This window comes from Miscanthus floridulus, chromosome 5, assembly GCF_019320115.1.
Source record: "Miscanthus floridulus cultivar M001 chromosome 5, ASM1932011v1, whole genome shotgun sequence".
NCBI lineage: Eukaryota > Viridiplantae > Streptophyta > Magnoliopsida > Poales > Poaceae > Miscanthus > Miscanthus floridulus.
This window is the reverse complement of record NC_089584.1, coordinates 29,896,581-29,923,529: the sequence shown is the minus strand read 5'-3', so window position 1 is coordinate 29,923,529 and position 26,949 is coordinate 29,896,581. Positions and strand designations below refer to the sequence as shown.

Genomic DNA, 26,949 nt, shown 5'->3' with positions numbered 1-26,949 from the left:
TGGCTCTAAATTAGAGGACAAAACAGGAACAATGTGCACAAAATTGGTCACGGCAGCAAAGATTTGATGGAAACGATGGGGGAAAACACACGAATTGGACTCTAACATGACCTAACCAGCAACAAGACCTCGACCCGAACACAAACTCAACACGACGGACTCTGAAACTAAAATATGCAAAGGCTATGGCGCGGAAGATTCTAGGACAGGAAATAAAAATATGGCACTGGACTATGGGACGAATGCGAAACACTCAAAACTAGGGAATAAATGTGAACCTGACGGTATACCTTAGCTCTGATTACCACTTAATGGGGGCGGGGACCCCAATCTTCCATCAGGTAGAGGTAACTATCGTTGTGGCGGAGAATGACACACCGATTTGGCTTCAGATCGAAAGATCGAACCCTACAATCTTAGCAGCACAACTCCTCTGGTTATCAACCAAGACACGGATCCGGTTAACCTCACCAAGAAGGCTAATCTCTGCCTACGCAACGAAGAACACAAGCAAGAACAGGAAAGAAAGCAACCAAATTGTAGATGAATGATTAATCTCACGAAGTTGGGGTCTCACAAACCGATGAACGGCAAAACTGTTCTTGATAGAATAATCTAAGCAAAACCCAAAACCTAATAGCAGCAGTGGCATATGATTATAAAGGTCTTAGGGTCGTCGCCTACCCTGGACACGCCCCCTAATGGGCCCAAACACGATACACAATCCAACGGACCAAAAGACGGTGTCGCAGCACCCTGGTAGATTCTGGACGCTAACTTGTTTTGACAATTTCCATTGATTCTGAAGGGATTTTGATGTGAGACCACTTGGATTGGCTTCCTTATCAAATTAGCTTTCCAACCATATGTGGATCGTCAAAAATGGAGTCTGGATGCGTCCTGGGTGACCAGTTTAAGGCAGATAGGTCCTGGAGGCCGAGACAGACTCGAAATCATGTTGGATCGGGCCTCTGGTTTCTGTTGGATGTCCTTGCTAGTCATCATCACCTCCACCACGTCCTCTAAGTCCCTCATGACCCTCTCCAATGTTCCTAAGCAAGATAACACCATTAGGTAGTAGTCTATTCTCAAAAGTATGAAAAGGATCGCTTAAGAACGAGCTCACCTCTAAATTGAGTTGACGCATTCAAGCCCGGGTCATTGGACCTTGCATGACGGTTGGAGGATCAGTGGGTACATCCGAAGGAGTGATGTCCTCATCATACTGTCTACAAAATTGAGAAGACCCAGCCTGCTGTAGCTACTCAGGGAGTGGAGAGCTCTCATGCTCATGTAGATATCCCTGAATCTCCCCGCTCTAGGTCTCGTAGTGGAGGCAAGATGAAAAAGTTTGGCAAGTGGTTGAAGGCAATCTTCTAAAAGTGCACCTATGCAGCTGACAGAGCATATGAGACACAGCTTGAGCAACATCAACAGCATGGATAGGACCTTCCACCACTTCCTCCTATTCCACCTCCTCCACAGTATGACCTTCTGAGTCTCTCCGACACAGATTCAGATGAGGAGGAGGAGCAGCAGGGACGAGCAGCAGATTAGGATGAGACCCTAGAGGGATACCGTTAGAGATAGGGTCGTGCACGTATTGACTCTGAAACAATGATTGTGATGGTGGTGCCGAGACTATTGTAGGAGGTGATGATATTGATTGGACTAACATCTAGGAAGATGACGAGTAGGTGTTGATCTTTCTTCTTTTCCTCTCTTTTTGGTGCTTTATGCCAAAGGGGGAGAAAATTAGAGGGATCAACAACTTTTTACAATAGCTGCACTTCATGTCCTATTCGATGAGTGTTAGTCTTCGCTAGGTGGAAAGTTTGAGAGTTGCTCAAAACTTTAAATTGAGAAATAATGCTACTATTTGACTCTTTGTTTATCGGATATGGACATGTATCGTTGTGTGGATTAGAAGTCATCTTATTGTGCTAGGATGCATATCCTTTTGTCTGAGCTAGCTGTGTGGTGCTTGACTCTATCTTGCTCGTACAGTAAGGTGCGGCTCTACCACACAGCAGCAAGCACATGTGTGCATAAACTATCATTTGCATCATGTTTTACATACCTGACATAGTATGCAGCACCCCACGGGAGCTTGGATGTAGGGGGAGCCTCATCACTTTCACTAAAATATGAATCTTGGCTTCTTATGCCAATTTAAGAATTCAATTCTCTATTCACATATTTAGGGGGAGACTCTACACCCATGGCTTGAAAAGTCTTAGTATTTATTTTATATCTTTTGTAAGCTCTAATTGGGTTGACATCAATCACCAAAAAGGGGAGATTGAAAGTGCAATCAAGCCTTAATTGTGGGTTTTGGTGATAATGATCTCACAATTAGAGAACTAATGAGATTTATCGAGATGACAAGCAGGGAATATATATTCGAGAATGCTACATGAAATAGAGGAGCCCTCAACTCCAAATATAGATAGCTTCAAACTCAAAGGGGGTTTAAATTCTTTTATATATTGAATTTGAGTATAGGAAAAGCCATACTATAAAGGGGGCACAATGCTTAAGCTAATTTGTGCTACCAAGTGCTCAAACAACCATATGCATCCTCAAATTCACAGCCAAGATAGTCTATACTTCACTATTATCCTTACTATCTTGCGGGGTGTGAGCTTCGACTGGCCCGACCCCTTGGGTGCAGGCTCTGGTTCGCCCGACCCCTTAGTCGTGGGCTCTGTCTCGCCCGACCCCAAGGTTGTAGGCTCTGTCTTGCCCGACCCTTGGTCGCGGGCTCTGTCTCACCCGATCCCAAGGTCGCGGGCTCTGGCTCACTCGACCCTTTGGTCGTGGGCTTTGTGTCGCCCAACCCCAAGGTCATGGGCTCTGGCTCGCACGACCCTTTGGTCACGAGCTCCATCTCGCCCGACCCTAAGGTCGCGGGCTTTGGCTCGCCCAATGCTTTGGTTGTGGGCTCTGTCTCGCCCAACCCTTTGGTCGCGGGCTCCGGCTCGCCCGACCCTTTGGTGGTGGCCTCGTCTCGCCCGACCTCAAGGCCGCGGACCTCATCTTGCCCGACCTCTTGGGTGCAATGTCCATTAGGGGCTGGGGGTATATATACATTTTCTTTTTCTCCCCAATGGCTATCTATGATTTAAGTGATCGTTGGGGCATGTGGAGTATATATACCTTTCCCTTTCTTTCCCAATGGTAACAAACCAACCTGCTTCCTTCTTCCTCACTTTAGCACACTCAAAACAGAGTAGGAGCTCTCTCTCTCTCTCTCTTACTCTATTGTTGACCTCAAGCCCCCAAGTAAATCCATTGATTTCCCCATCAATCCTTGAGGGATAATGGTCCAAAACTTGATAAGAGAGCATCTCCATTGATTCCAAACTCTAAAGAGCACTTGGTTCATATTTTGGCTAGCGGTTGTGTTTGTTACTCTTGGAGCTTAGCTCCTAGCCGGCTAGAGCGTCGCCCGGTGAGTTTGCCAACTTGTGTGGTAGCCCCAGGAGGTTTGTAACCACGTCTTGCAACAAGTAAAATCACCCCTCATCTCAAGAGTTCACTCTCTTAACTTGAGAATGAGGTAGGGCTACAAATCCCTAAGCCTTAGTGGTATACCTCAACAACGTGGACTTAGGCAAGCCATGGTGGCAAGCTAAACCATGGGATAAATCCTTGTGTCATCATGTGCTTGTGTTGCTACACTTGTGTTCTTGTTGTTGTTGAGGTGATTTCTAGGATTGAGGCTGATCTACTTGTGTGTGCCCACCACTTTTAGTTGTCGATCTGTGATCTACCACCCTATAGAAAGCTAAGAAATTTACCCGAACTAAATTTTGTTGGATAGATTTTGAACTATGAACTAATCTCTCATGTAGGTGCGGTAGTGCCGCGCTCAAAGAGCGGCAGTGCTGCTGGTGAATTTGACTTTGGTTTGAGTTGAATTGTTACAGGCCTATTCACCCCCCGCCCCACCTCTAGGCGTACCAGAGATCCTACAATCCTTAAAAGAAAAGGCTCTAAAACTCGATTAGAGAGCAGATCCACTATTTCTCAAAGCCTAAGAGCACTTGATTCATGTTATAGCCGGTGGATTGTGTTTGTTACTCTTGGAGCTTGCTCCTAGTTGGCTAGAGTGTCGCTTGTGGAGCTTGCCAACTTGTGTGGCAGCCCTAGGAGGTTTGTAACCACCTCTTGAAGCTAGTAAACTCACCCCTCATCTCAAGAGTTAACTCTCTTGACTTGAGATTGAGGAAGGGTTGCAAAGCCCTAAGCCTTAGTGGCTAACCTCAACAACATGGACTTAGGCAAGGCTTGGTGATGAGCGGAACCACGAGATAAATACTTGTGTCACCTTGTCCTTGATTTACTTCCATTGCATTTCATATTGTTGTTGAGGTGATTTCTAGGGTTTAAGGTCGATCTACTTGCTTACTCTTATGCTACCACTTTGTGTTGTCGATCTGTGATCTACTACCCTATAGGAAGCTTAGTAATTTCTCCGATCTAAGTTTCCATCCTTAGATTTTGAACTGTATCATGAAATTATTTGTAGGTGTGGCAGTGCCGCTGTTCTGGCCCGGCAGTACCACAGGGCGGCAATGTTGTAGGTTGGAATTGTCGTTTGCTCAAGTTTTGTTTTAACAGGCCTATTCACCCCCCCCCTCTAGGCTAACCAGAGATCCTACAACTTGACTTTTGAACCATTGAAAACATTGAAAGGTCAAGTTCTTGCTGATTTTATTGTTGAGCATGGTATTGATTTAGATGATAAAGTCGATTACCTTACTTTTACTCCATAGAAATTATACTTTGATGGATCGGTTCATAAAGATGGCCAAGGTGTTGGTGTTATTCTTCTTTCTCCCAATGGTGCTGAAATTGCAATGTCAAGCCAATTAGATTTCTATTGTACCAACAATCAAACCGAATATGAAGCTCTCTTATTCGAATTGATCATGTTGCGTTCCATGAAAGTTAAACGTGTTGAAGCTTATGGTGATTCCTTGCTGGTGGTACAGCAAGTTGCTGGTGAATTTCAATGTTTAGAAGGATCACTAAAAGTTTGTCTTGATGCTTGCCTTGATGTCATTAACTATTTTGTCGAATATCGAATTTGGCATATTCCAAGGCATGAAAATCAAAAGGCCAACTTGTTAGCTTAACAAGCATCTGGCTTTAACGTCAGTGGGCATAATTTTCATATTTAGGAACAACCAATGCATGAAAATTTGAATTTTTCTAGTGCAGGTACAGACCAGTCGGCTAAGCCGACTAACCTAGTCGGCTCAACTGACTCCCTCTCTGATTTGGCCAAGTCGGCTAGTCCGACTGCTCTAGTCGGCCAGGTCGACTCCACCAAGTCGGCTAAGCCGACTGCTCCAATCGGCTTAAGCCGACTCCCCTATGACCAGCCCGGTCAATTCACCCGAGAAGCTCCCAAATCAGTCCAACATAACTTCCAGTGATGTTAGGGACAATTTAGAAGATTGGAGGACTCCCTTGCTGAGATATCTACGTGATCCAAGTGCTAAAATTGATAAAAGTGTTCGGCGAAGAGCTTTCAAGTATGTGTTGCATAATGATGAGCCCTATCGGAGAACCATCGAAGATTTATTGCTCAAGTGCTTGGGATCAGATCAAGCGAGAGTGGCTATGGGAGAAGTCCATGAAGGCATTTTTGGTACGCATCAATCGGCCTCGAAGATGAAGTGGTTATTACGTAGAGCCGGTTTTTATTGGCCTACTATGATGATCGATTGCTTTCGTTACTACAGAGGATGCGAAGAGTGCCAGAAGTTTAGAAATGTTCAGCTTGTGCCTGCTGCTATGCTTCATCCTATTATCAAACCATGGCTTTTTCCTGATTGGGGGTTAAACTTCATTGGCCAAATACACCCCCTCCCTCATCTTCAAAGGGACACCATTTTGTGTTGGTTGTGATGGATTACTTTACTAAGTGGACCGAAGTAGTTCCTTTGAAGAATATGACACACAAGGAGGTAATTGAGTTCATTACTGAGCATAACATCTATAGATTCGGTATCTCTCAAACATTAACTACAGATCAAGGGATATCATTTGTGTCTAAGGAGGTGAGGGAATTTGTCGAATTATATAAGATCAAGTTGCTCAATTCATCTCCATACTATGCTCAAGCTAATGGCCAAGATGAGTCTAGTAATAAGACTTTGATCAAGCTTATCAAAAAAAGATTGAGGAAAATCCAAGAAGGTGGCATGAGATTTTGTCTGAAGCTCTATGGGTACATCGTATTTCAAGGCATGGTGCTACCAAGGTTACTCCTTTTAAGTTGGTATATGGTCAGGAGGTCGTGTTACCTGTCGAGGTGAATTTGGATGCATACAGGCTTGCTAAATAAAATGATCTATCAGCTGTTGTCTATCATGATTTGATGATGGATAACATCGATGAGGTGACTGATGTAAGATTAAAAGCTCTCAAGGAAATAGAGAAAGATAAGGCTCGAGTTGTCAAAGCATACAATAAGAAAGTCAAGAGCAAATCCTTCCAAGTGGAAGAATTAGTGTGAAAAATTATATTATCAATTGGATCGAAGAGCAATCAGTTTGGCAAGTGGTCACCAAATTGGGATGGTCCTTACAGAGTGATCAAAGTCATATTCGATAATTCTTATCTGCTAGAGACATTGCAAGGTGAATGTCTCACAAGAGCATTTAACGAGAGGTACTTAAAAAGTACTTTTCAAGTGTTTGGCAAGAAGCCTAAGTGCTCTTCAAGCAATGGCCGATACATGTATCGCCCTTAGAACAAAAATGGCTGATGTATATATCGCCCTTAGTCGCTGAGCAACTGATGAGATGGGTATTGTCGTTGTTTGGTTTTATTTTGTTTGATTAAGTGTTTTCAGGTTCATGCATCATTCACCTGAAAACAGGGGGGCATATGTTGACACTCAAAAATATCCCAAGGTGGTTTTGGGCACCATGAACAAGTTATAAACGTCATGGGCAAGCTAGAGGTCAAACGGCACGACAAAATAACAAACAAAACGCGTGGAGAAGACAGCGAGCCGCCAGCGAGCCAAGCCAGTCGGCTAAGCCAGCTTGCCCCCTCCCAGTTGGCTTAGCCGAGAGTCGGCTAAGCCGACTGGCCCCTGGAACCAGCCCGCGGGGCTGACCCAACCCGCAAAAATCAGCTTAGCCAACTCCGTCTGGAAACTGAGTAGGAGACTTCCTAAAATCGGTTTTTGGTATATTTTGACGTGGGAAACTTAGAGAACGCGTCTTGGAGATGTTTTCTACTGAAATAAGACCACCCCCTCTATATATATGAGAGGATCACGGCCGATTGAGTTCACATCTATCCAATCGTCAAAAATACAACATATCAACTCCTTTGCCCTAATATCTCTCTTTCAACCCCCTCCTGCTGTTCATTGAGTTTCCCGGCAAGATTCAGCGGCATCCTAGGTGGCCTTGCTGGTTCTAGGAGATCATCCACGTGTTCCTCCCTGATGGGTCCTCCCGGGAGAAGTTCGGGAGCATTTTCAGCCAAGAACGGGCTCTACATCGGCCTTATCGGTCTCTAGATTGGTCGCTGCATTCTTGCTACGTTGTAGGTTAATCTACAACCTCTTTAGGCGTCTAGGGCCCTGCTGGTGTGTTGGTTTGGGTTATCTTCAACGTCAACAGCTTGCCAACCATGGAAATTCGATACGCTGTGAGAGTCAAATTCACCGCTGGTGCCAAACGCCATATGAGGTTTTGGGCTTAAGTGGTTTCTCTTTTTTTTGTCAGTCTTAGTTGGGATGATAATGTTGATAGAAAGATGATATACTCCGTATATGTGTGCCAATGGAAAAGTTTCATGTCCAACGGGCAAAATGGTGAGGACCAACCAAATTTGGAAAAGGTGCACACTCATTTCAGGATCCAAACCTCGTAATCTTCAATCAATAACTATCCTCTTATAACTAAAATTTTGTTCTATTAAAAGTGTTATCATTAGCTTCTTCTCTATTCTATTAGTACGTGCTCGACAAATTTCTTGCAGGTTGCTTCTCTATTCTATTACTACGTACCTCATAATCTTGGATCAATAATTAACCCCATCAGCTTAAGCTTTTGGATTAAATTGGTCGGTGTATGTAAGTTAATATGTTATTATTAAAGTCAAAGGTCTGAGTTCAAATCTTGGCTAACGTAATTAAATAAAATATATAATTATTATTGCTCGTTCATATTCCACGTCCGATGTCTAAGCGGGCCTCCACGCCTCTCCTCATCAGTTTAAGCTTTTGTGTTGAACGGATTCATATTTGAAACTACTTTGGTATGGTTATGATTATATTGCTACAGATAATACAATTTAAGAGAACTTAAGAGTCAATAATGTGTATTTTTGTCTGCCAAATCAAATCACGCCTTGCATTCTGGAATGGAGGGATTGCAATACAAGGCTTCATTGCCTATCAGCCTATACATGCGAGGGGTCCGATAGAGAGTTAGGCCATGTTTAGATTGCAAGTTTTTTCACTCTCTTTTCATCACATTAAATCTTTGAACACATGTATGGAGTATTAAATGTAGATAAAAAATAACTAATTATACAATTTGATTGTAAATTACGAGACGAATCTTTTGAGCCTAGTTAGAACATGATTGGACAATAATTGTCAAATACAAACGAAAGTGCTACAGTGCCAAATACTTATTCCTAACCTCAATCTAAACAAAGCCTTAGGTTATTTATTTTCATAGGAAAGCTTCAGTGCAAGTTCCGATGAATCAGTGTGTTCTCGCTTTACTTTCGTGTGTGTGTTTATTTAGGGTCTCTTTAGTATGGCTTATGCCGGTTTCGGCTTCATCTATTTTGCGCAAATCGAGGCACTGTAGTGTGAAGTCGTTTTGTAAGCCGAGGTTAACTAGAAGCCGAAAAAATCAGTTTTTCTGGTTTTACCGGCTTTGGCTTCACCGGTGAAGCTATTTTAGATGAGCCGGGTAAAAGGGCTTTAAGCTACCGGCTATCATCTCGGTTGAATTATAACGTCCCTAGATATGTAGACTTGTTGGTGTGTTGTGTCACACATGGAACACATAACAGGCCCGTGCTATAGAAAATGATGGATGGCTGTACCACACCTCCAATTCGAAGCTAATCATCAGGGCAATTCTCGAGAGAAAAAAAAAAGAAGAAGCAGCAGCTCGTCATGGCCTGCTACCAATCCTCTTGACTTCTACCCAAAGTTTAACTTAGTGGCCCTGTTCGCTTTTGGTGTGTGAAGAAAAAGATCTGAACAGCAGGGCATAAACTTTATCACCCAGTGATCATCATATATTTGAGGTGGTTGCCAGAAAGGATCTAGTCAGTGGGGATGAGCTTTCTATCTGCTTGGTCGGTGAGAAAACATTTTCAGGCGCCCAGAGCTCGATTCCAGCCTAGTAGCTAGTATTATTCATGTATGCTGATCAGTGTGCTGTTGGACATTGCTGTGTTAAAGCTGCTTTGATCCGAGACAGAATCCATCTCCTCATTTTTCATTTTTCTTCGTCATTCATGTCTCGAACAAAAGGATATTCCGTACGTCCCCTGATCAAATAAGGGCATCCACGGTGCTCCGCTTAAAACGTGCTTAAGACATGCCACCTCATATATTCAAGGATGTGAAAAAGATAGGGTGGACAGAAAGATCAAAGATGTATCTTGAAAAGTTGAAAGAATTATCTACGTAAAGTAAACAAATGAAGATGATAGGCAATCGTTGGATGTTTCCATATTATTGGGGCTAGGCTGTACTATCAAAAATAACCAAGCTGGAGCAATTAACAGCCTGTTCGGGAAGCCGTATCGTATCGTGGATTATTTACTGCTGGCTGGTTTGGTGTGAGAGAAAAACACTGTTCCTGGCTAGAAATTTACGATCGTTTACGAGCAAACGAACAGGCTCTAAGCTTCAGGATACAAATCTGATCCAAAATAGTGCATTGGAATGATTGTTTCTATGTATTTATTGCGGATTAACCAGCGCATTCTTTCTCCTTGATTCTTGATACAATTGAATGTAGCACAAGCCAGTATATTCCCTCCAGCCAATGTTCCTTGACGTTTCGGACAGGGCAAACAGTATGCTTGCTGCAACTTTTGCTTGTCTCAAACATCAATCTCTGCTGGCTGGAGGTAGCATGTATCCATCTGCAATGTGGGAGTGGCTTGAGACATCTTGTACGTAGGTAGGTTTGGGTATAGCATTTTCATCTTGCAAAGCACATAAATTTGGTTTTATTATTTTCCTTTACTATTTCTGTTTTGAGTTTTAGTGGGGGTTTCATGTTTTAGTTTCCAAGACTATATGCTGCCCCATGAAACTCATTTCATCCATGGAATTTTCATCATCTCTCTTCAACTATGCTGTTTTTGCGGCTGATAAGCCGGCTGCGGATATTTTATCGTGAAAGAAAAACATTGTATCATGGCTGATAAGTTCAAACAAATAGGACGACTATGTCATGCATGTCAACTTATTTAATGTTTATAAAACTCTCATGAAACATCCACTAAATCTGGCCTTATAAACTCATGTCAACTTTCGTCTCTTTGTTAGTATACGTCCGCTTGTATATGTAACTTATCCCCCATGCCTTCTTTATTATGGTTTATTACACTCACCCGAGGGCAAAAGGGCAATAACCATTCTGATAACTTTTCCTTTTTTCAGAAAATGAAAAGAGAGAGAATGTTTGTCTCTTTACGCCCACCGAAGGAGTGAAGGCTCAAACGTGCTTGCCAGCGAGAGACAGGGATGGCAGCGAAGATTCCAGGCCACGCATATACTCCTGTCTCAAAAATAGAGTCGTTACGTGAATCATGTTGGTCAAACTTTCTTAATTTTAATTATGTTTATAAAAAATACGTGCGATATTTATATCTCCAAATAAGTTTATTATGAAAGTATATTCAACGATCTTATTATGAAAGTATATTCAACGATCTACCTAATAATATTAATTATGTATCATAAATATTAATATTTTGTTAAATATATTTAGTCAAAGTTAAAAGTTGCTGATTTTTTTAAGCAAGACTGACTCTTTTTTTTAGAGAGGGAGTATGGGGGTAGTGTGCTCATGATCATATGTACGATTCCTGTGGCCCATACCCCCACTTGTATTTTACTACGTCCGTTCTAAATTATAAGTCGTTTTAATTTGTTTGGTTTATCCATTTTGCTATGTGTCTAAACATATTAATATATCTAGATGCATAGCAAAGTCGATGTACAAAAAAAAAGTTAAAATGATCTATAATTTAGAACAGAGAGAGTATCTCCCAAGGTCTATAAAGGGATCAGTCGCTATCATCTTTCTGTTCAAAGGGAACGGTTTGATAGTTATTAATAAAGCATATCTGACCTGGCAATATACATGGAAAGTTTCTTTTCGCTGAAATTTGGTTTATGCTGATGCTTATATTGATTTGTTGTGAGAGAAAAACAATGTTCGTTTGCTGAAAAATAATGTTGAAGTAGTGCCGAAGAGCAGGGCTACAAACGATATGTAAAGTGAAAACACACAATAAATAACCTGCTCCACGAATTATTAGGTGAAAATAGTTTAAGATGAGAAGTAGTTATACCAATAACCATAGGTGTTTGTTAACATTCATATATCTCTATTTTGGTGGACAGCAAAGTACATCTGCAGATGCCGTCCCTTGGTGAATAAGGCATAAAAGGATAGAGACAGACCAGATCAGTCCAAAGGATCAATGGGCCCTCGAATTATTTGTCCACAGTTGGTCACTGCCTCACCGGTGATGGTGAATAAGGCATAAGGTGATGGTGAAGGCATAAAAGGATACAGACAGACCAGATCAGTCCAAAGGATCACCTGCAAAGGATCAATGGGCCCTCGAATTATTTGTCCACAGTTGGTCACTGCCTCACCGGTGAAACTACACAGTTGAGATCCACAATCAAGACCCTCATTTATGTCCTTGCTTAATTTGCCTCACTGGAAGAAATTTTATATGCTCTTTCTTAGAAGAAAATTGAATTTCTGCATGCCCTTGTTTCTCCGACTTGCACACAGAAGTAGTTCAAGACAACCCATGGCGGTGGCGGAGCTTCAGGATCAGAGGAGGCTAAGTCTATCATAACCAACAAAACAGAGGGAGCATATTAGTACTTTTCTTGTCAATTCAGTGGTGCAATTAAGTACTTACTTAAGAAATTATTGGGGTATTTAAATCCAGAGACTAAAGTAGATGTCACGTCGAGTGTTCGGATAGTAATAATAAAACAAATTACAGAAGCCCTCAGTAATTCGTGAGACAATTTTATTAAGCCTAATTAATTCATCATTAACATATGTTACTGTAGCACCACGTTGTCAGATCAAAAACTAATTAGACTTAAAAATTCATCTCACAAATTAGTCTTAATTTATACATTTATTTTTATAATTAATTTATATTTAATACTGTCCAAACATTCAACTTGGCAGGGACCGAAGTTTAGAAGGGTGAGGCCATGGCGACGTATCATGGACGTTCCTGCTCTCATCCGCAGTAGCTAGGGGCATCTTTTGAAGGGACCAATCAATACCTTATCACATCCTCACAGTGGTCGGTAGTTCCTGCTGACTTCATCTGCGGGCCAGGTACAAACACGGAAATGACGGCCACGGTGCTGCACTGCTGCGACTAGCACGGCACCACTGAAAAAAATTAGCACGGCATTTTTAAGTACTGATGAGGCATGGTCACAAGCTGAATCAGAATCCAACAGGACTGTTGGCTAGTTGGTTTTTGAGCTGATTTGGACTGACTGGTACTGGTTTATTATGAAAGAAAAATATTATTGGCTAACTGGTTTGGACCGGCTCCGGCTGAACGTCTTCACGCACTGCCCCACCTGTTGATCCTCTGAAAAGTTCAGCATGGCACATGGCTGGGTGAGCTTTCCGATGACAGCTGAACGGGAATGATTTCGCTAGCCAAGCATACTTCCAACCATTAAACATTGTCGCCATATGGCACGGAATACATCTATCGTAGGCTCAGTTAAACTTAATCACCATCCTCTCTCTTCCGGCGACCCTCCCTCTACCTCCATCTCTCTCCCACATCCTCACCACTCTCTGACACAAACACTAAGGGAGTAAAGATGGCAACGGCCCCGATACCCGACGGGTATTTAATCTATTAAGGGACAGGGATAGAATTATATCTTTACCCATAGACATCTAAGTGGATAAGAATCTATTCCCGACGGGTATAGCAAGTACAGAAACGTTCCCTATTTACCCGTCCACATTACCCGTTGGGGAACCAACTATTTGAGCTGTCATGCGAGTATTAGGCCCAAAGAAGTTCAACATAGGTATTTTGACCTAAATCTGAACAATCATATATATAGTTTGTGTGTTCTAGGAACCCTAGTTTAATTTTTCCTCACCATCTCCGCCAGCAGCACAAGCACGTCTGCCTCACAAGCGCTCGTGCCCCTCGCTTCCTCAGTTCGGTCTCTCTGCCACCTTTGCTCGTCCTCCTCGCAACCTCGCTCCTTCTCCTCGGCATCTCCGAGACTCCGACACTTATACCCGGGTGAAGAAGAAACGTCTCCGATTGCAAAGCTATGACCCCAAGTGTCCTTGTTTATCGGGTATGCCGTACCCATCGGGTATCTATTACCCGACCGATGTCCGACGGGTACGAGGATGGGCAAGAATCTATACCCGAGACAATTAACGGAGACAGAGATGGGATGAATTCTCTATAGCGGGGAAAAGAACGTTTCGACGATACCGACGGGTACATTTCCCGCTGCCATCCATATAAGGGAGTAGTGACTACTGTCCTGTTGTGGCACTGACTGAGTTTGAGCTCCCTTGACCACAGAATCCCATGTATGGCGCACATGCTTTCTTTCGTCAGCTTCGTTCCCTCTGTGTCTTTAACATATAGCCGAAGCAGCAAGCTCCATGATCAGCTCTTCCAACTATTCTATTTCTACTATAGCTGAAGGGTTCCTGAGGGTAGCATGCCATCCATGGTGGATTCTACTGTCGAGGCTCCAAAATCCAAATGCTGAAGCCAACAGGAGGTAATAGCCTAGTCGCATACTCTCATGTGTTTTGCTCTCAGCCCTTCACTGGTTGTGTCGGTTGGGGACTGTTTTCTTTGATGGGGACATGGTGATGGATATGAGGCACAGAATCCCCAGTCTTGAAGGTGAAAAGAGCTAGCCGAGATATTGTGAGCTTCCTTCTCTTCCAATGCTCCAAGCCTTATTTGGCACTCGAATTGCTTTGCAAGGAGAAGCGATGGATCCTTCATTTACCTTGCTTCATGATAGTTTCCACATTATTTAGCCTTGGAAATGCGGGTAGTTGGACGCCTTCAAGTACAACTGACCTTTTCTTGATAGGTGATAGAGACCTGGGAACTCCAAGCTGGTCTTAAGCAATGTATGGGGCGGCTATGGGCTCTCCGGAGGCAGCTCCCACATCCAACATTTCCCTTCATATTGTTCTCTGCAGACATTTGACCGAGCATGGAAGTGCAGGTACGAACTAGGAACATCTTCTTCTCTTGTATAGATTTATGTTCTTTTTATTTCTGCTTTTTCGCCGTCTAGTCTTCGAGTCTGACAGAAGAAAAAAAAATGGTCAGAAAATTTATTGGAAAATCATAGCAAAAGTCTTGGATGTCAAATAAACGTAGTAAGCTTAGACCTGCTGAAACAGTCCAATTCGGTTTTTGTCTGACTTCAACAAAATACTGTTCTCTCTTTTTTTTAATCTTCAATATTACTACTTCATTCCAAAATGATAGGCGGTATCACCAGTAGATAAGGAAACCGGACCAGAAGGATAGAGTAGCCATACTGGTTCATTCTGCCGGCTTTGCATAATACCGAACATGGATGGCAAATCAGGGAAAACGGTGCAGAGTCTGCCTGATACACTGTCATCCCTCGTAGGGCTCAACAAGTACCTCACACCCAGCTGGATTGAATCAGTGTCTCACATCATGGAGGAGTTGTCACCAACCAAACCAAAGATGAAAGTAATGGTTCACACGGCTCAAAATATCTGTCCTGATTATACAGAATCAGATGCTAAAGTTGCAAAGATTCAAGGTATGCAGTTCTAACACTTCCCCTCAACCTCTAAACATTTCTGAATAATTTTTTTCTTTTTTTGGTTACAGAACAGATAAACTATTTTTGCTGAATGTTCGACTAAAGCAGATAACACAGCAATAAAGTTCTCATATCTTCTCTTTGTTTGGTCATGACAGAGGAACTGGTTTTGCTGAATGCTAAACTAAAGCAGATAACACTGCAGAAGAGGCAGTCACTAAATAACTATTTGGATCTCAAAGGTTGAACTTTCTCCTCGATTTTTTGTGTTTGGCTTGATATATATAAATGTCACTAAATGTAATGGAAGTTGTTATAGTTCTGTTAATTCACATGCATTCATTTTCCAGGAAATATAAGGGTGTTCTGTCGTGTAAGGCCTTTTCACCATGAAGAGGATTATCAATCCAGAACTCTGTACACCCTGGATGAGAGTAATGTATTCCTAAAAGTTGCTGAAACCAAGATAAAGCAATACAAGTTTGACAAGGTTTTCAACCAATGCTCAACACAAGGTATAATAGATTTGCATTTATAGGAACTGTGATGTTGAAGTGAATAATTTGAATGCCAGTCAGATTACAATAGTGTGGTTTCCAGGTGATGTATTTGCTGAAGTTGAACCAGTGATAAAATCAGCTTTAGATGGCTATAATGTTTGCATATTTGCCTATGGTCAGACAGGTAGTGGGAAAACTTATACCATGGTAAGCTCTACTCATTGCAACTCCTTATCTCATTCATGAAGAATAGATGAAAAATAAAAAGTCCAAACGAATCCAAACCAACAGAGATTTAATATGTTGATTTTACAATCCATTACCACTTGAATCAGGAAGGCAAGCCTACAGATCTAGGTGTCATACCACGTGCGATTCAAGCACTGTTTGATCGAACTTCAGAGAGCAACAGAAGGTTTCTGTTCACTTTCAGTATGCTCGAGATATATATGGGAAATTTGCGAGACCTGCTAGTTCCAGGAAGCAAGACACAAGGTTTTAAGAAAGTACCAAGGTAATTTAGCACTTTCTCTTAAAATGTTGGAAGGACTACCTTGTTGCAAAACAAGTAATGAAATCTCGTTGACAGTCTACGGACTACAGATGGGAAAATAATGTGAATATTATTCGGTCAATGTTGATAGTTCTGGAAAACTAAAAATATGTAACAATGCTACTATAGTGCACTTGTGTTCCAAGGCTACCTAGCGGTCCTCCACAACCAAGAAAATGAACAGGGCCATTAAAATGTTGCATTAACGCATAGGCAACATATCAGTATGCCGAAAAATAAAGTGTGAATATTTAGACATAATAAAAGGATCTAAATTGAGGGTAGTGTGACAATCCAGCAACTGTCCAAGAGTCAAGACATGAATTGGAATTGGCATAGGTGGTTCTTGTACAATTTTGTTGATGCAGGTTAACTAACTGACATACATATGTGAACACTTATCACCATTTCATCTTTTCATTTGTTGGAAGTAAACAATTATTCTGTATACAGCCTTTCCATCAAAACAGATCCTGATGGTGGCATCGAGATTGAAAACCTAGTGGCAGTTACTGTCAATAGTTTTCAAGAAGTGAAAAGACTATATGAAGTGGGGACCCGCTTTAGATCAACAGCTTCCACTATGGCTAATTCCACATCAAGCAGATCTCACTGGTAATCTTTTTTACTTTACTGAAGAAAATTCCTTACTATAACAACTGAAAAGGCATCAGCCATGGCTGCATCTGACTGAAAGAGACCCTGAATCAAAAGTGCATGCTTACTGAAACCTTATTATGCTTGGATAGGAAAGTAGCTGCTTTATTGAAAATACCATGGAAGAATTTCTATAGTAAAGCTTATACTCTTCGTTATGTGCAACAGTTTGATTCGTATTGCATTGACCTCATTTGACGCACCAGAGAGAAAAAGGGCAAGAAACAAATTATGGATGATTGATCTAGGTGGAAGTGAAAGGCTTGTAAAGACAAAGGCAACTGGGAAAAGACTCAAGGAAGGAAAAGCCATAAATCTGTCACTGTCAGCCCTAGGGGATGTGATAGATGCACTACAGACCAAAAAATCACACGTCCCTTATAGGTAAATAAAATCCCTAATATACTGGTGCTTGGCAGTTATCACAATAGATTTTTATTTTCGAGACAATGATACACGTTCAACTTCTTAATTCTCAGGAATAGCAAGCTCACACAAGTTCTTAGAGATTCTATAGGTAAGTAGCACCTCACTAACAGTTCCAGAAATGCAGAAAAATTGCTGCTTTCTTATTTTACAAACTCGGTTTTCTTGTAGCTCACCTTGGTGTATTCATGTTGACAGGATGTGAGTCCAAAACTCTGATGCTTGTTCATATCCGTCCAAATGAGGATGATTTGTGTGAGACCATCTGTACCTTGGGTTTTGCAACAAGAGTCAGAAGTATTTGCCTGGAAAATCAAGAACCACAAGTAAGCTTTTGCAGTGACACTAGCTTGTATATAGTCAAGAAAAGAAAATGAAGAGACCAGCTTTGTACATTGCTATGAACTAAACATTAAAGTAGATAAGGAGAAGCCAATGTCAGGCTGCTTTGATTTTCAAAGACAAGTGATAATAACAAGATGAGAGTATGTTGAACTTGCAAAAAATGTTCGATGTCCCAGAAATTGTAATAACAATCTGTGTCCATGAACACAGATGAGTAATCCATTTATTAGGATGTGGTTCCACACAATCTTTGCTGCAAAAGACTAATGTTTTGATCTTGTACATACAGGAAGTAAAAGCAAGAAAGGAACATTTGTTAATGGAATTAGAACAGGAGATCAGTGATCTAGAACAAGAATGTGAAGGTATTATTAGAAAGATTAAGAAGCTCAAGGAAACAATTGAGCATTTTAAAGGGCCTCAGCCATCTGTTGAAACAAATTTCGACATTTCACATCCATCCAGTGAAGAGCTGAAAACTGACATGTCAAAGAATACAAGGAATTCAAAGAATCAGAGAGATGTTTCTTCCAGGTTACCAAGGTTTATGAAGCCAACAGCGTCTAGCCAGCACAGGATAGGCTTAAATAAACACATACCTGTTAGTAACAAGACAAAACCACCAGTGCCACCAAAGAGAAGGCCTTCCTCAGTTTATGCTGAGTCTGTAAGGCTGCCAGTAAATGCTGCGACTTGGCAGTCAGAATGCAGTTCTGAATGCAGCATCTCCATGACAAGTGACATGAATTGGGTACCAAGTATACAGGATGGAACAGAATGCAGCCAGGATACATCAGAATACGAGACCAAACAAGTGATTTTCTCAGAACATGAGAAACCACCACAGGGTCAAGTGATTTCATTCGCAGAATCAGCGAAGACGCAGGATAAAACCGAGGAAATGGGCATTATAGACATTGACAGCTGGATTCATCAACAAATCATTGAAAACACTGGCATATGTCACAGTGAAAGGATGCTAGATATTACTGAAGTAAATGAATATGAAACTTACAATTCTAGTACTGCTTTTCAGAAGGAAATGACTAATGGTTCTAAACTCTCACAGGATGAAGATAGCGACCTGAACCTCCCCACGCAAAATGTAGAAGATATCAAGGAAACCAGGGCTCTTAATCAATTCACAAGAACAGAATTATACACTCCTCCATCAAAAGAACTTTGCAGCAATGTCAAAATGAAGGAACATAAGAATGAAAAGCTTGCGTGTCATGGAAGTTGCAGAAGATCACTGCAGGAAGAGCTCAGCAACTGGAAGCCAGAGCAGCCAGACAAGGAACCAAAAGCTGTTCCAAACATGCAACCTGAAAACAAGTTCCATGACAATGAACACCATATAGGTACGTTCTGTTGAACATTAGAGGATGAGCTTCCATGAAAATATATTTTCAATGAAAAGAACATTATGCATCTAGTATGATCTAGATTTATTTGTTACTTATAAACTGGTATCAAAGTAGGTGAAAGGGTTTGCAGAAAAGCTGTTATGGTCAACTTGGCCAGGGATGCCTGTCCCAGACCTAAGTTTTTAGGATACTCATATACTGAGGTAGATTAAATTCCCAAAAAAGGCCGAATTAGATTAAATTTCCAAAAAAGGCCGAATATTTCAACATACTAACTAGACAAAAAAACTAAATCTGCTCATTTTATCATAGTGCAACAAACTGAACCGGTTCGTGGGTTGGACCATTGAACTGGTCAAACTGGCAACCTCACTGTTTGGTTCAGTTAAAAGACTATCCATTCAGTTGAACCGGTTCAGTCGGCCAGTTTTATGATGAACCGGTGAACTAGTTTTGTGATGAACAAGAAATAAGTTTGATGTTTGCCATTAATTTAGTACATTAGACAATATACTAATGTTGGACCAGTGAACCAGTAGCTTGACCGGTTCGATCTCCGGTCCGGCTTTTCATTCTATGAATTTCATGGTTTTGCTTCCACTTTCACAGTTCTACCAACGTGCATATTGTGCCTAATTGGGAAGCTCTATATTTACTGATTTTGTTCTTCTCTACAGGTAAGTTGACAAAGTTCATTCGAGCCCTTGGAACAGCATGGATTGGTGCTCTTCTTGGACTAGGCACCATGAACCTTGGATTAGAGCAAGACTTCTTCAAGAGCTTAACACTCTGATTTAACTAGAATTTCACCATCTTAAAAGGATTCAACGAAGTTGTATACAATTTTAGTAAGAGTAACTACTTCAGGAATTAATGGGCACAGTGTATATATATTGCCACAATGAAATGTAAACTGCCAATATGCCACAGTGGCAGGTGAATTGCTAGTCTGAAATAGTTTCTTTGATTATAAATGGATAATTTCAAGAAAACTGGGGGAAAATGGGAAGAAATACTATATATGACGAATTTTGTAGTATCATTCTCAATTTCTCATAAATGGTTATTACAGTATGGAGAGAAGCTATTGCAATATCTGAACTTTGAGGGAGAGTTATTTACATCTCCAAGCTATTTCAGCCGATTGGGCTCTATATCGGCCATTAAAAGTAACATGTCACAGTAATGACTCGTATGACATAATATGACATCTTTCAGATAGCAACTTAAATTACTAGAACTTTTGAGCTAAAGCTGTAAAGTAGTGGTGTATTTTGTTACAAATATATGCAAAAGGAGAAGCATGTCAACTGGGGAGACAACCATAAGTTTATATCAAGTCTCGAGGCCCTGCAGCTGATTTTCATACCTGTAAAGGTCCATATGCTTCAAGAAAATCAAATCTATTGTGCAAAAGTAAGTCTATCGTAGATCAGTGTTTTTTAGTTTGACTTTATGTACCAAGCACCACCTACTCTTAAGTCAAAATCCTTTGCAGAGCCTCAGCACATCCCACGTGACACAAATATATATACACTTGCTAAGTGTAAAAAAAAAGACTCTACAAAAATATTCAATCCTTCTTCCACAGAAAGAAGTAATCCACGGAGCAATGTATATACTCAATTGACTTCAGTTTACCACTGGTATTGTTTTTTATTTTAAGCATTGATGTCATATAAAGAATCAGATATCTTCTGGGCATATCTGTCAATTATGTGAATAATGCTCTTGCATAGTGATCTTAGCCTTCTTCAATACCATGTAGTACTTCAGGGAAAACAGAAGCAAAACCAACAGATTTCATGTTAGTGTTGATCTCACATAATACTTCACATATCTTATGTAAGAAAGGATGAGACCCATCCCTGGAAGTGAACTCATGAACCATGCCATCAACTTCAATGGAACTTGCCCCCGGCACATTCCTCGGTCCCCTTTCTTTCATCGCCTTCCGAAGTTTGCTCACATCATCCCACCTTTCCTGTTCTGCAAAAATATTCGATAGGAGTATATAGTTCCCACTATTGTTAGGCTCAAGCTCAATTAGGTGCACCAAGGCTTGTTCTCCAAGATCAGCATCACCATGGGTCCTAGCTGCAGCAAGAAGAGCTCCCCATATTGCTGCATTTGCCTTCAAAGGCATGTCCTTAACCAAATCTTGGGCCTCCTTTAAACAACCAGCACGGCCTAGTAGATCAACCATGCACCCATAATGTTCAACTTGTGGCTTAATCCTGTACTGAGACGCCATGATATTGAAATACCAGCGACCCAGATCAGTTAGTCCAACGTGGCTACACGCTGACAAGATTGCTAGAAAAGTGACATCATTTGGCGCCATATTCTCCCTCTCCATCCGGCGAAACATCTCAACAGCTTGCAAACCGAGGCCATGCAATGCAAATCCAGCAATTAGTGTTGTCCAAGTCACGACACTCTTCTCCTCCATACCCTCAAACACCTCCACTGCCTTCTCTATACACCCACATTTCATGTACATGTCTATGATCGCATTCATCAGTGGTATCTCCTGGCTCAAGCCCCGACTGACGACAAATCTGTGCACCCACTCCCCTAAATCGACCGCACCCAGATCCCCACATGCCGCCATAACCGACAGCAATGCCACACCATCAGGCTCGATGCCCTCCACCTGCATCCTTCGAAACACCTCGACTGCCTCCTCTGGACGCCTCATCTGCGCGTACCCGCCAATCACCGTGGTCCATGACACCACATTCCGCTCCGGCATAGCATCGAACAAATCCCGCGCGTGGACCAGGTCCCCGGCCTTCACATACCCGGCGATCATAACGTTCCAGGCCACAACGTCCCTAACGGCCATCTCGTGGAACACGCTGCGCGCGTCGGCGACGTGTCCGCAGGTGCAGTACAGCTGGACGAGGCTGGCGGAGACGTGGGCGTCGGAGGCCACGTGGCCGGTGCGGAGGAGCAGGGAGTGGAGCTGCGGGCCGAGGAGGCTCCTGCGGAGGAGATGCGGCGGGAGGCGCGCGGCGGCCCTGAGGTATACAGAGGGGTGTACGCGGCGGAGGAGCGCGGCGGCGTGGTCGCTGGTTTGCTGCGGGTGGGACACGAGGCGGAGGGAAGCGAGGAGGAGGGCGGAAAGGAGACGCGGGTGGCGGTGACCGCCGCGGGGGAGGAGGAAGGCGTGCGCCTGCAGTAGGTGCCGTGGGGAGGCGAGGCGCGGGAGGAAGGAGAGGAGGCGATGAAGCACAGGCGACAGTGGCGGGGACGGCGGCATGTGGGAGCCGTCGTGGTGACCGGCGGGTGACCGGAGCCCGTTGGCCGTAGGGTGGCTAACCCCTCACCAGTCTGCAGGAATTTGAGCTGTTTAAGCCAGGCCTAACCAAGCGAGGCCCTAGCCTGGCTCTTGAGATCCGTTTTTCGATGGCCAGGCCAAGCCCTCCCGTGCATTCTTGTCATCGCCCGTCACCTCCTCACGCTGCCCCTCCGCTCACAGTCTCGTGCCCTGCTCCTCCGCTGTCCGCTCCCCTTCTCTGGCCGCCACGCTTGTGAATCCAAGGCCGTCGGACTTCACGCATCCAGGGCTGTCGGACTTCATGCTCTGCTCCTCCCTTCGTCTTCACCACCGTCTGTGTCCTTCTCACTTCTTCAATCTCGAATCGTCGGGTGCCTGCTTCCCTATGGCGGTGCCGGCGGGTTGGCCGAAGAGCAGCTATAGTAGATCGATCTGACCTGCAACGGCAGCGGCGGCGTGGTGGCGTCGCGGAAGGGCGGCAGGGACGGCGACCTCGAGCCGCGGTACCACGACATGCACGGCGGACGCGCTGTTGGCGGCGGTGGTGTCCACCAGCAGGCGCCTGTTGTCCACGATGGACGCGCTGTTGGCGGTGGAGCTGTGCCAGCAAGGTGGGGAGGTGGACGCGCCGATGGTCGCGGGGTGCGAGTGCCTCCGCGCGGGGCTGGAGTGGACAACAGCAGCGGTAGTGCGAGGTGTCGGCGCGCGACGCCGCGGCGGGCGCCTTGCTTGCGTTACGGGAGAAGAAGCACGAGCTGGAGGCAGCCATGGCGGATGATGTTGCAGTGGCCATGGCAACGATCACGTGTTCGGCGAAATATGTCAACGGGGGTAAACTTACCGTTCTTACAATAGGGTGATTCTATGCAAGCCAAAGTAAACAACCAGACAAACTAAAACTTAGTCAGGCTTCAACAATCATTTCAACCAAACAAGTGGTTGTTGGCTTGTGTCAACCTGGCTAAGTCTAGTCTGGCTCAAAAAGCTAGCCAGGCTTGAAATTGAACATGAACCAAACAGGCCCTGTGTGGTCATGGCGCGGGGTTTCAGGAATTTTGCGGACACAATAGGGTCATTTGGTTCGGCTCGGCCCACTAGGCAGCCCATATAAATAAATAGAAAACTTTTGACCCTCCTCAAATTTTGTAGTCGTCTAAATTCATCTCATCTTCATCCACAATAAACTATTTTCTAAAAAAATCTATAATTAAACCATTTTTTGATCATTCAACTTTTAATGCACCTGAGCAGTTTTGATGGTGATTTTTATTTACATGGCGCCACATCAAATGTCCTATGTGGCATCATACGCCACAAGAGATGTAAATCTTCCTAAGGGCATATTTGATACAAAGGCTAATCACTAGGTAACTAAAAATTAACTTAAACTAGCTCTAATGTATCCAAACAGAATAGCTAATAGATGGGCTTTAGATAAGTCTTCAGTTAGTTGCTAGCCAACCTTGTTAATTTGAGCTAATTTCTAGCCCCACTAATAACTAACTCTAGTTCACCTAAACAGATCCTAAGTTGAAAATTTAAGGAGGTAAATTTGTACTAGAAATGTTAAAAAACAAATTAGGGCCTGTTTTGCCGGACTTTGCGTAGCTCCGGCTCTCGCACTGTATGTGTTCTGTGGAAGTAACGGAGCTGGGCGAAGCCACGAACACGCAGCTCCGGTGGCTCCTCTCTCCTCGCAAGCAGAGCCGGAGCCGTTTCTGCCAGCGCCACAGTGATGCACAGGGTCTTGGCAGGCGGAGCCAGAGCCAACAGGAGCAGCACCGAACGGGCTCTTAGGGTGTTTGTTAATCGTTGTCCCATCAGATATTTAGATATATATATGGAGTATTAAATATAGATTAATTATGAAATTAATTGCATAGTTTGCGACTAATTTGCGAGACGAATCTTTTGAGCCTAATTAGTTCATGATTTAACAATGTTTGCTACAGTAAACATGTGCTAATGACGGATTGATTAGACTTAAAAAAATTCGTCTCGTAGAGTACTAACGGATTATATAATTTGTTTTTTTATTAGTATCCGAACACCACATGCAACATTCTCCCGACACACATCCTAAATTTTAAATTTTAGTAGCCGGATTCAAACACCCCCTTAGTCTATAGTAGCGCCGAAAGAATCATGGTTTCATAAAATACCATTGAAACATCTTAAAAAAAAGGAGAGGAGTTGGATTCACGGTGTTAGCTTCAAACGGTGACAGAATGCCAGTTTGGGTAATGGATATTTCACGTGTTCCAAAACGCAATTCTTTCAATACTATAGAACTAATTTTCCCTAAAAATATACAAATATTTCTTAAAAATATGTAACTTCTTAAAAAATTATAAACAAATTGATTTAGCTCAAAAATATGAAACTAGTTTCATTTTTTCTAAAAATCATTCTTTATCTTATGGTGCCAAATTTATAATTGATTGAATTTTTAAGTCTTTTTGTTGCTTATTTGCTAGTAAATGCTCTCATTGTCTATCATAATTGGTCTACGTGAGGTCCAAGTGACTTTGATGACAACACAAGTGTCATGTAACTACATCATACTTAATACTATTTATTAGTATGAACTTAAGTGTCACTCTATCATGTTCATGATACTTGATCCTATTTGTCCAGACATCATGATCTGTGTGCTACCATCTAGATTTTCCTATCGCACTATGCTCTATAATTCATTGTATTGAAACTTAATTAACTAAAGTCATTAGTTTGTAAAACTTAATTTAATATATTAAACAAAGATGCATACACATGTGCGGTTGGGTGCATGCAGCCACGCAGGATAACATAGCTACTTTGAAAATTTATTCAGGATAGGGGACCAACGTTCACTACGGTCCTAACAACACTCTACTAGTGCTTTATGTAGTCCGAATGAATAATATTGACTAGTTATAATATATAAAAATAATTCTACCCAGTCGCGAGGACGATCGCCGGTAGTACAGCGAAGGTACATGGTGATGACCTTGTTGACCGCCTCCGACTGGCCATCAGTTTGGGGATGAAAGACGGAGCTCATGCGCAACTTGACCCCAACCAGCCGGAACAGGTCACGCCAAAAGTGGCCTGTGAAGACAGGGTCTCGATCGCTCACGATCGACTCCGGAAAGCTGTGCAAGCGGACGATGTCGGTGAAGAATGCACGGGCGACAGAGGCGGCCGTGTAAGGATGCCCCAATGGAATGAAGTGGGCATACTTGGAGAACCTATCAACCACCGTAAGCAGCACGCTCTTACCATGAACCTTGGGCAGTGCCTCAATGAAGTCCAGCGAAATATCAGCCCACACCCGCGATGGCACCGGCAGAGGCTGAAGTAGACCGGCGGGGTGCAGAGCTTCAGTCTTGTTGCGCTGGCACGCAGCACATGTACGGATATAATCCCGCACAACACGCCGGTCATGTTCCACGACGAAGTCCGTGCGGAGGCGCTGTAGGGTCTTCTGGATGCCCTCATGGCCAACCGTGTGAGCCAACTGCAGGAGATCAGGAAGCACCGCGAACGACTCGGGCACGTACACCCGGCCATCCCGAAGGATCAGCCCCTCGCGCACCGTCCACGCTACACCGTGGTCGCCATTGGTGACAGCATCGCGGAAGGCGCGCTGATGTGCGTCGTTGTCGAACTCATGGCGTAGCTCGTTGTAGAGGTCAAACGCCGGCACAGACAATGCTGCCAGCGATGCATCAGCGCTGGTCAAGGCCTCCAGCAGGGGAACATCTCCATCACGCCGTGAGAGGGCGTCTACGACTATGTTGGCGCGGCCAGGCTGAAACTCCACCCTGAAATCAAAGCCAAGAAGCTTGGAGACCCACTGAGTTTGTGGAATTGTCGATAGGCACTGATCCAGCATGTATTTCAGCACATAGTGATCCGTGCGCACGACAAAAGCATGACCCCAGAGGTAGGGGTGCCAATGACGCACGGCGTGGACGAGCCCAATTAGCTCGCGCTCGTACGCCGCCACTTTGAGATGCCGAGCTGCGAACGGCCGGCTGTAGAACGCCAACGGACCCGCTCCTTGATGTAACACCGCGCCAAAGCCGGAGCCGGACGCGTCACGGTCTACCACGAACTCCTTGCTAAAATCTGGTAGATGAAGAACAGGCGCACTGGACAGGGCCCCCTTCAGCGCGTCGAACGCTGCTGCTGCCTCCTCCGTCCACTGGAACGCATTCTTCCGTAGGAGCTGCGTGAGGGGCGCTGCGATGGCGCCAAAGTCCTGGATAAAGCGGCGATAATAGCCAGCCAAACCCAGGAAGCCACGCAAGCCGCGGGCGGAACACGGCTGAGGCCAAGACTACACAGCTTCCACCTTGGAGACATCCATGGAGACGCCAGCTTCTGAAATCACATGTCCTAGGTAGTGGACCGCCCTTGCAGCGAACGCGCACTTGGCGCGCTTGAGATGTAGGTGATGCGCGCGCACAACATCGAGGACGGCGCGGAGGTGCTGCATATGTGCTGTCCAAGAGCCACTGTAGATCAGTATGTCGTCGAAGAAGACAAGGACGCAGCGGCGCAGGAAGGACTTGAGGACGGAGTTCATTAGTGCCTGGAACGTAGGAGCATTAGACAAGCCAAAAGGCATGACCAAAAACTCAAAGTGGCCATGGTGTGTTCGGAACGCCGTCTTGTGCACATCATCGGGGTGGACACGCACTTGATGATATCCGTAGCGAAGGTCC

At 43.6% G+C, this 26,949-nt stretch overlaps 2 protein-coding genes and 1 long non-coding RNA gene across 6 annotated transcripts; 1 reads left to right on the top strand and 2 right to left on the bottom strand.

Annotated features, from left to right (window-relative positions):
• Window positions 1–14,401: 14,401 nt before the first annotated feature.
• LOC136449750 (kinesin-like protein KIN-14B) lies at window positions 14,402–20,336 on the top strand. Of its 4 annotated transcripts, XM_066449917.1 has the most exons (13): window positions 14,428–14,527; window positions 14,900–15,103; window positions 15,265–15,348; window positions 15,457–15,621; window positions 15,707–15,813; window positions 15,942–16,120; window positions 16,613–16,774; window positions 16,985–17,200; window positions 17,296–17,333; window positions 17,441–17,568; window positions 17,877–18,581; window positions 18,657–18,948; window positions 19,632–20,336. In XM_066449917.1, the coding sequence occupies exons 1-13, from the start codon at window positions 14,428–14,430 to the stop codon at window positions 19,745–19,747; spliced, it is 2,496 nt and encodes an 831-aa protein (XP_066306014.1). In that variant the 3' UTR covers window positions 19,748–20,336. The 4 variants fall into 4 exon arrangements, with proteins under 4 accessions (XP_066306015.1, XP_066306013.1, XP_066306014.1 ...); XM_066449918.1 differs by having other exon boundaries at window positions 14,402–14,527; window positions 14,797–15,103; window positions 17,877–18,948; XM_066449916.1 differs by having other exon boundaries at window positions 14,403–14,527; window positions 14,945–15,103; window positions 17,877–18,948.
• On the bottom strand, window positions 14,489–18,267 carry LOC136449753 (uncharacterized). Its single transcript, XR_010758117.1, has 3 exons — window positions 18,187–18,267; window positions 17,419–17,547; window positions 14,489–14,608 (listed from the first exon to the last, which is right to left on the bottom strand). It is a non-coding gene; the product is annotated as an uncharacterized lncRNA (long non-coding RNA).
• Window positions 20,337–20,471: 135 nt separating the features above from the next.
• Window positions 20,472–22,502, bottom strand: LOC136449752 (pentatricopeptide repeat-containing protein At5g56310-like). Its single transcript, XM_066449919.1, has one exon. The coding sequence runs from the start codon at window positions 22,217–22,219 to the stop codon at window positions 20,699–20,701; it is 1,521 nt and encodes a 506-aa protein (XP_066306016.1). The 5' UTR covers window positions 22,220–22,502; the 3' UTR covers window positions 20,472–20,698.
• Window positions 22,503–26,949: the final 4,447 nt, after the last annotated feature.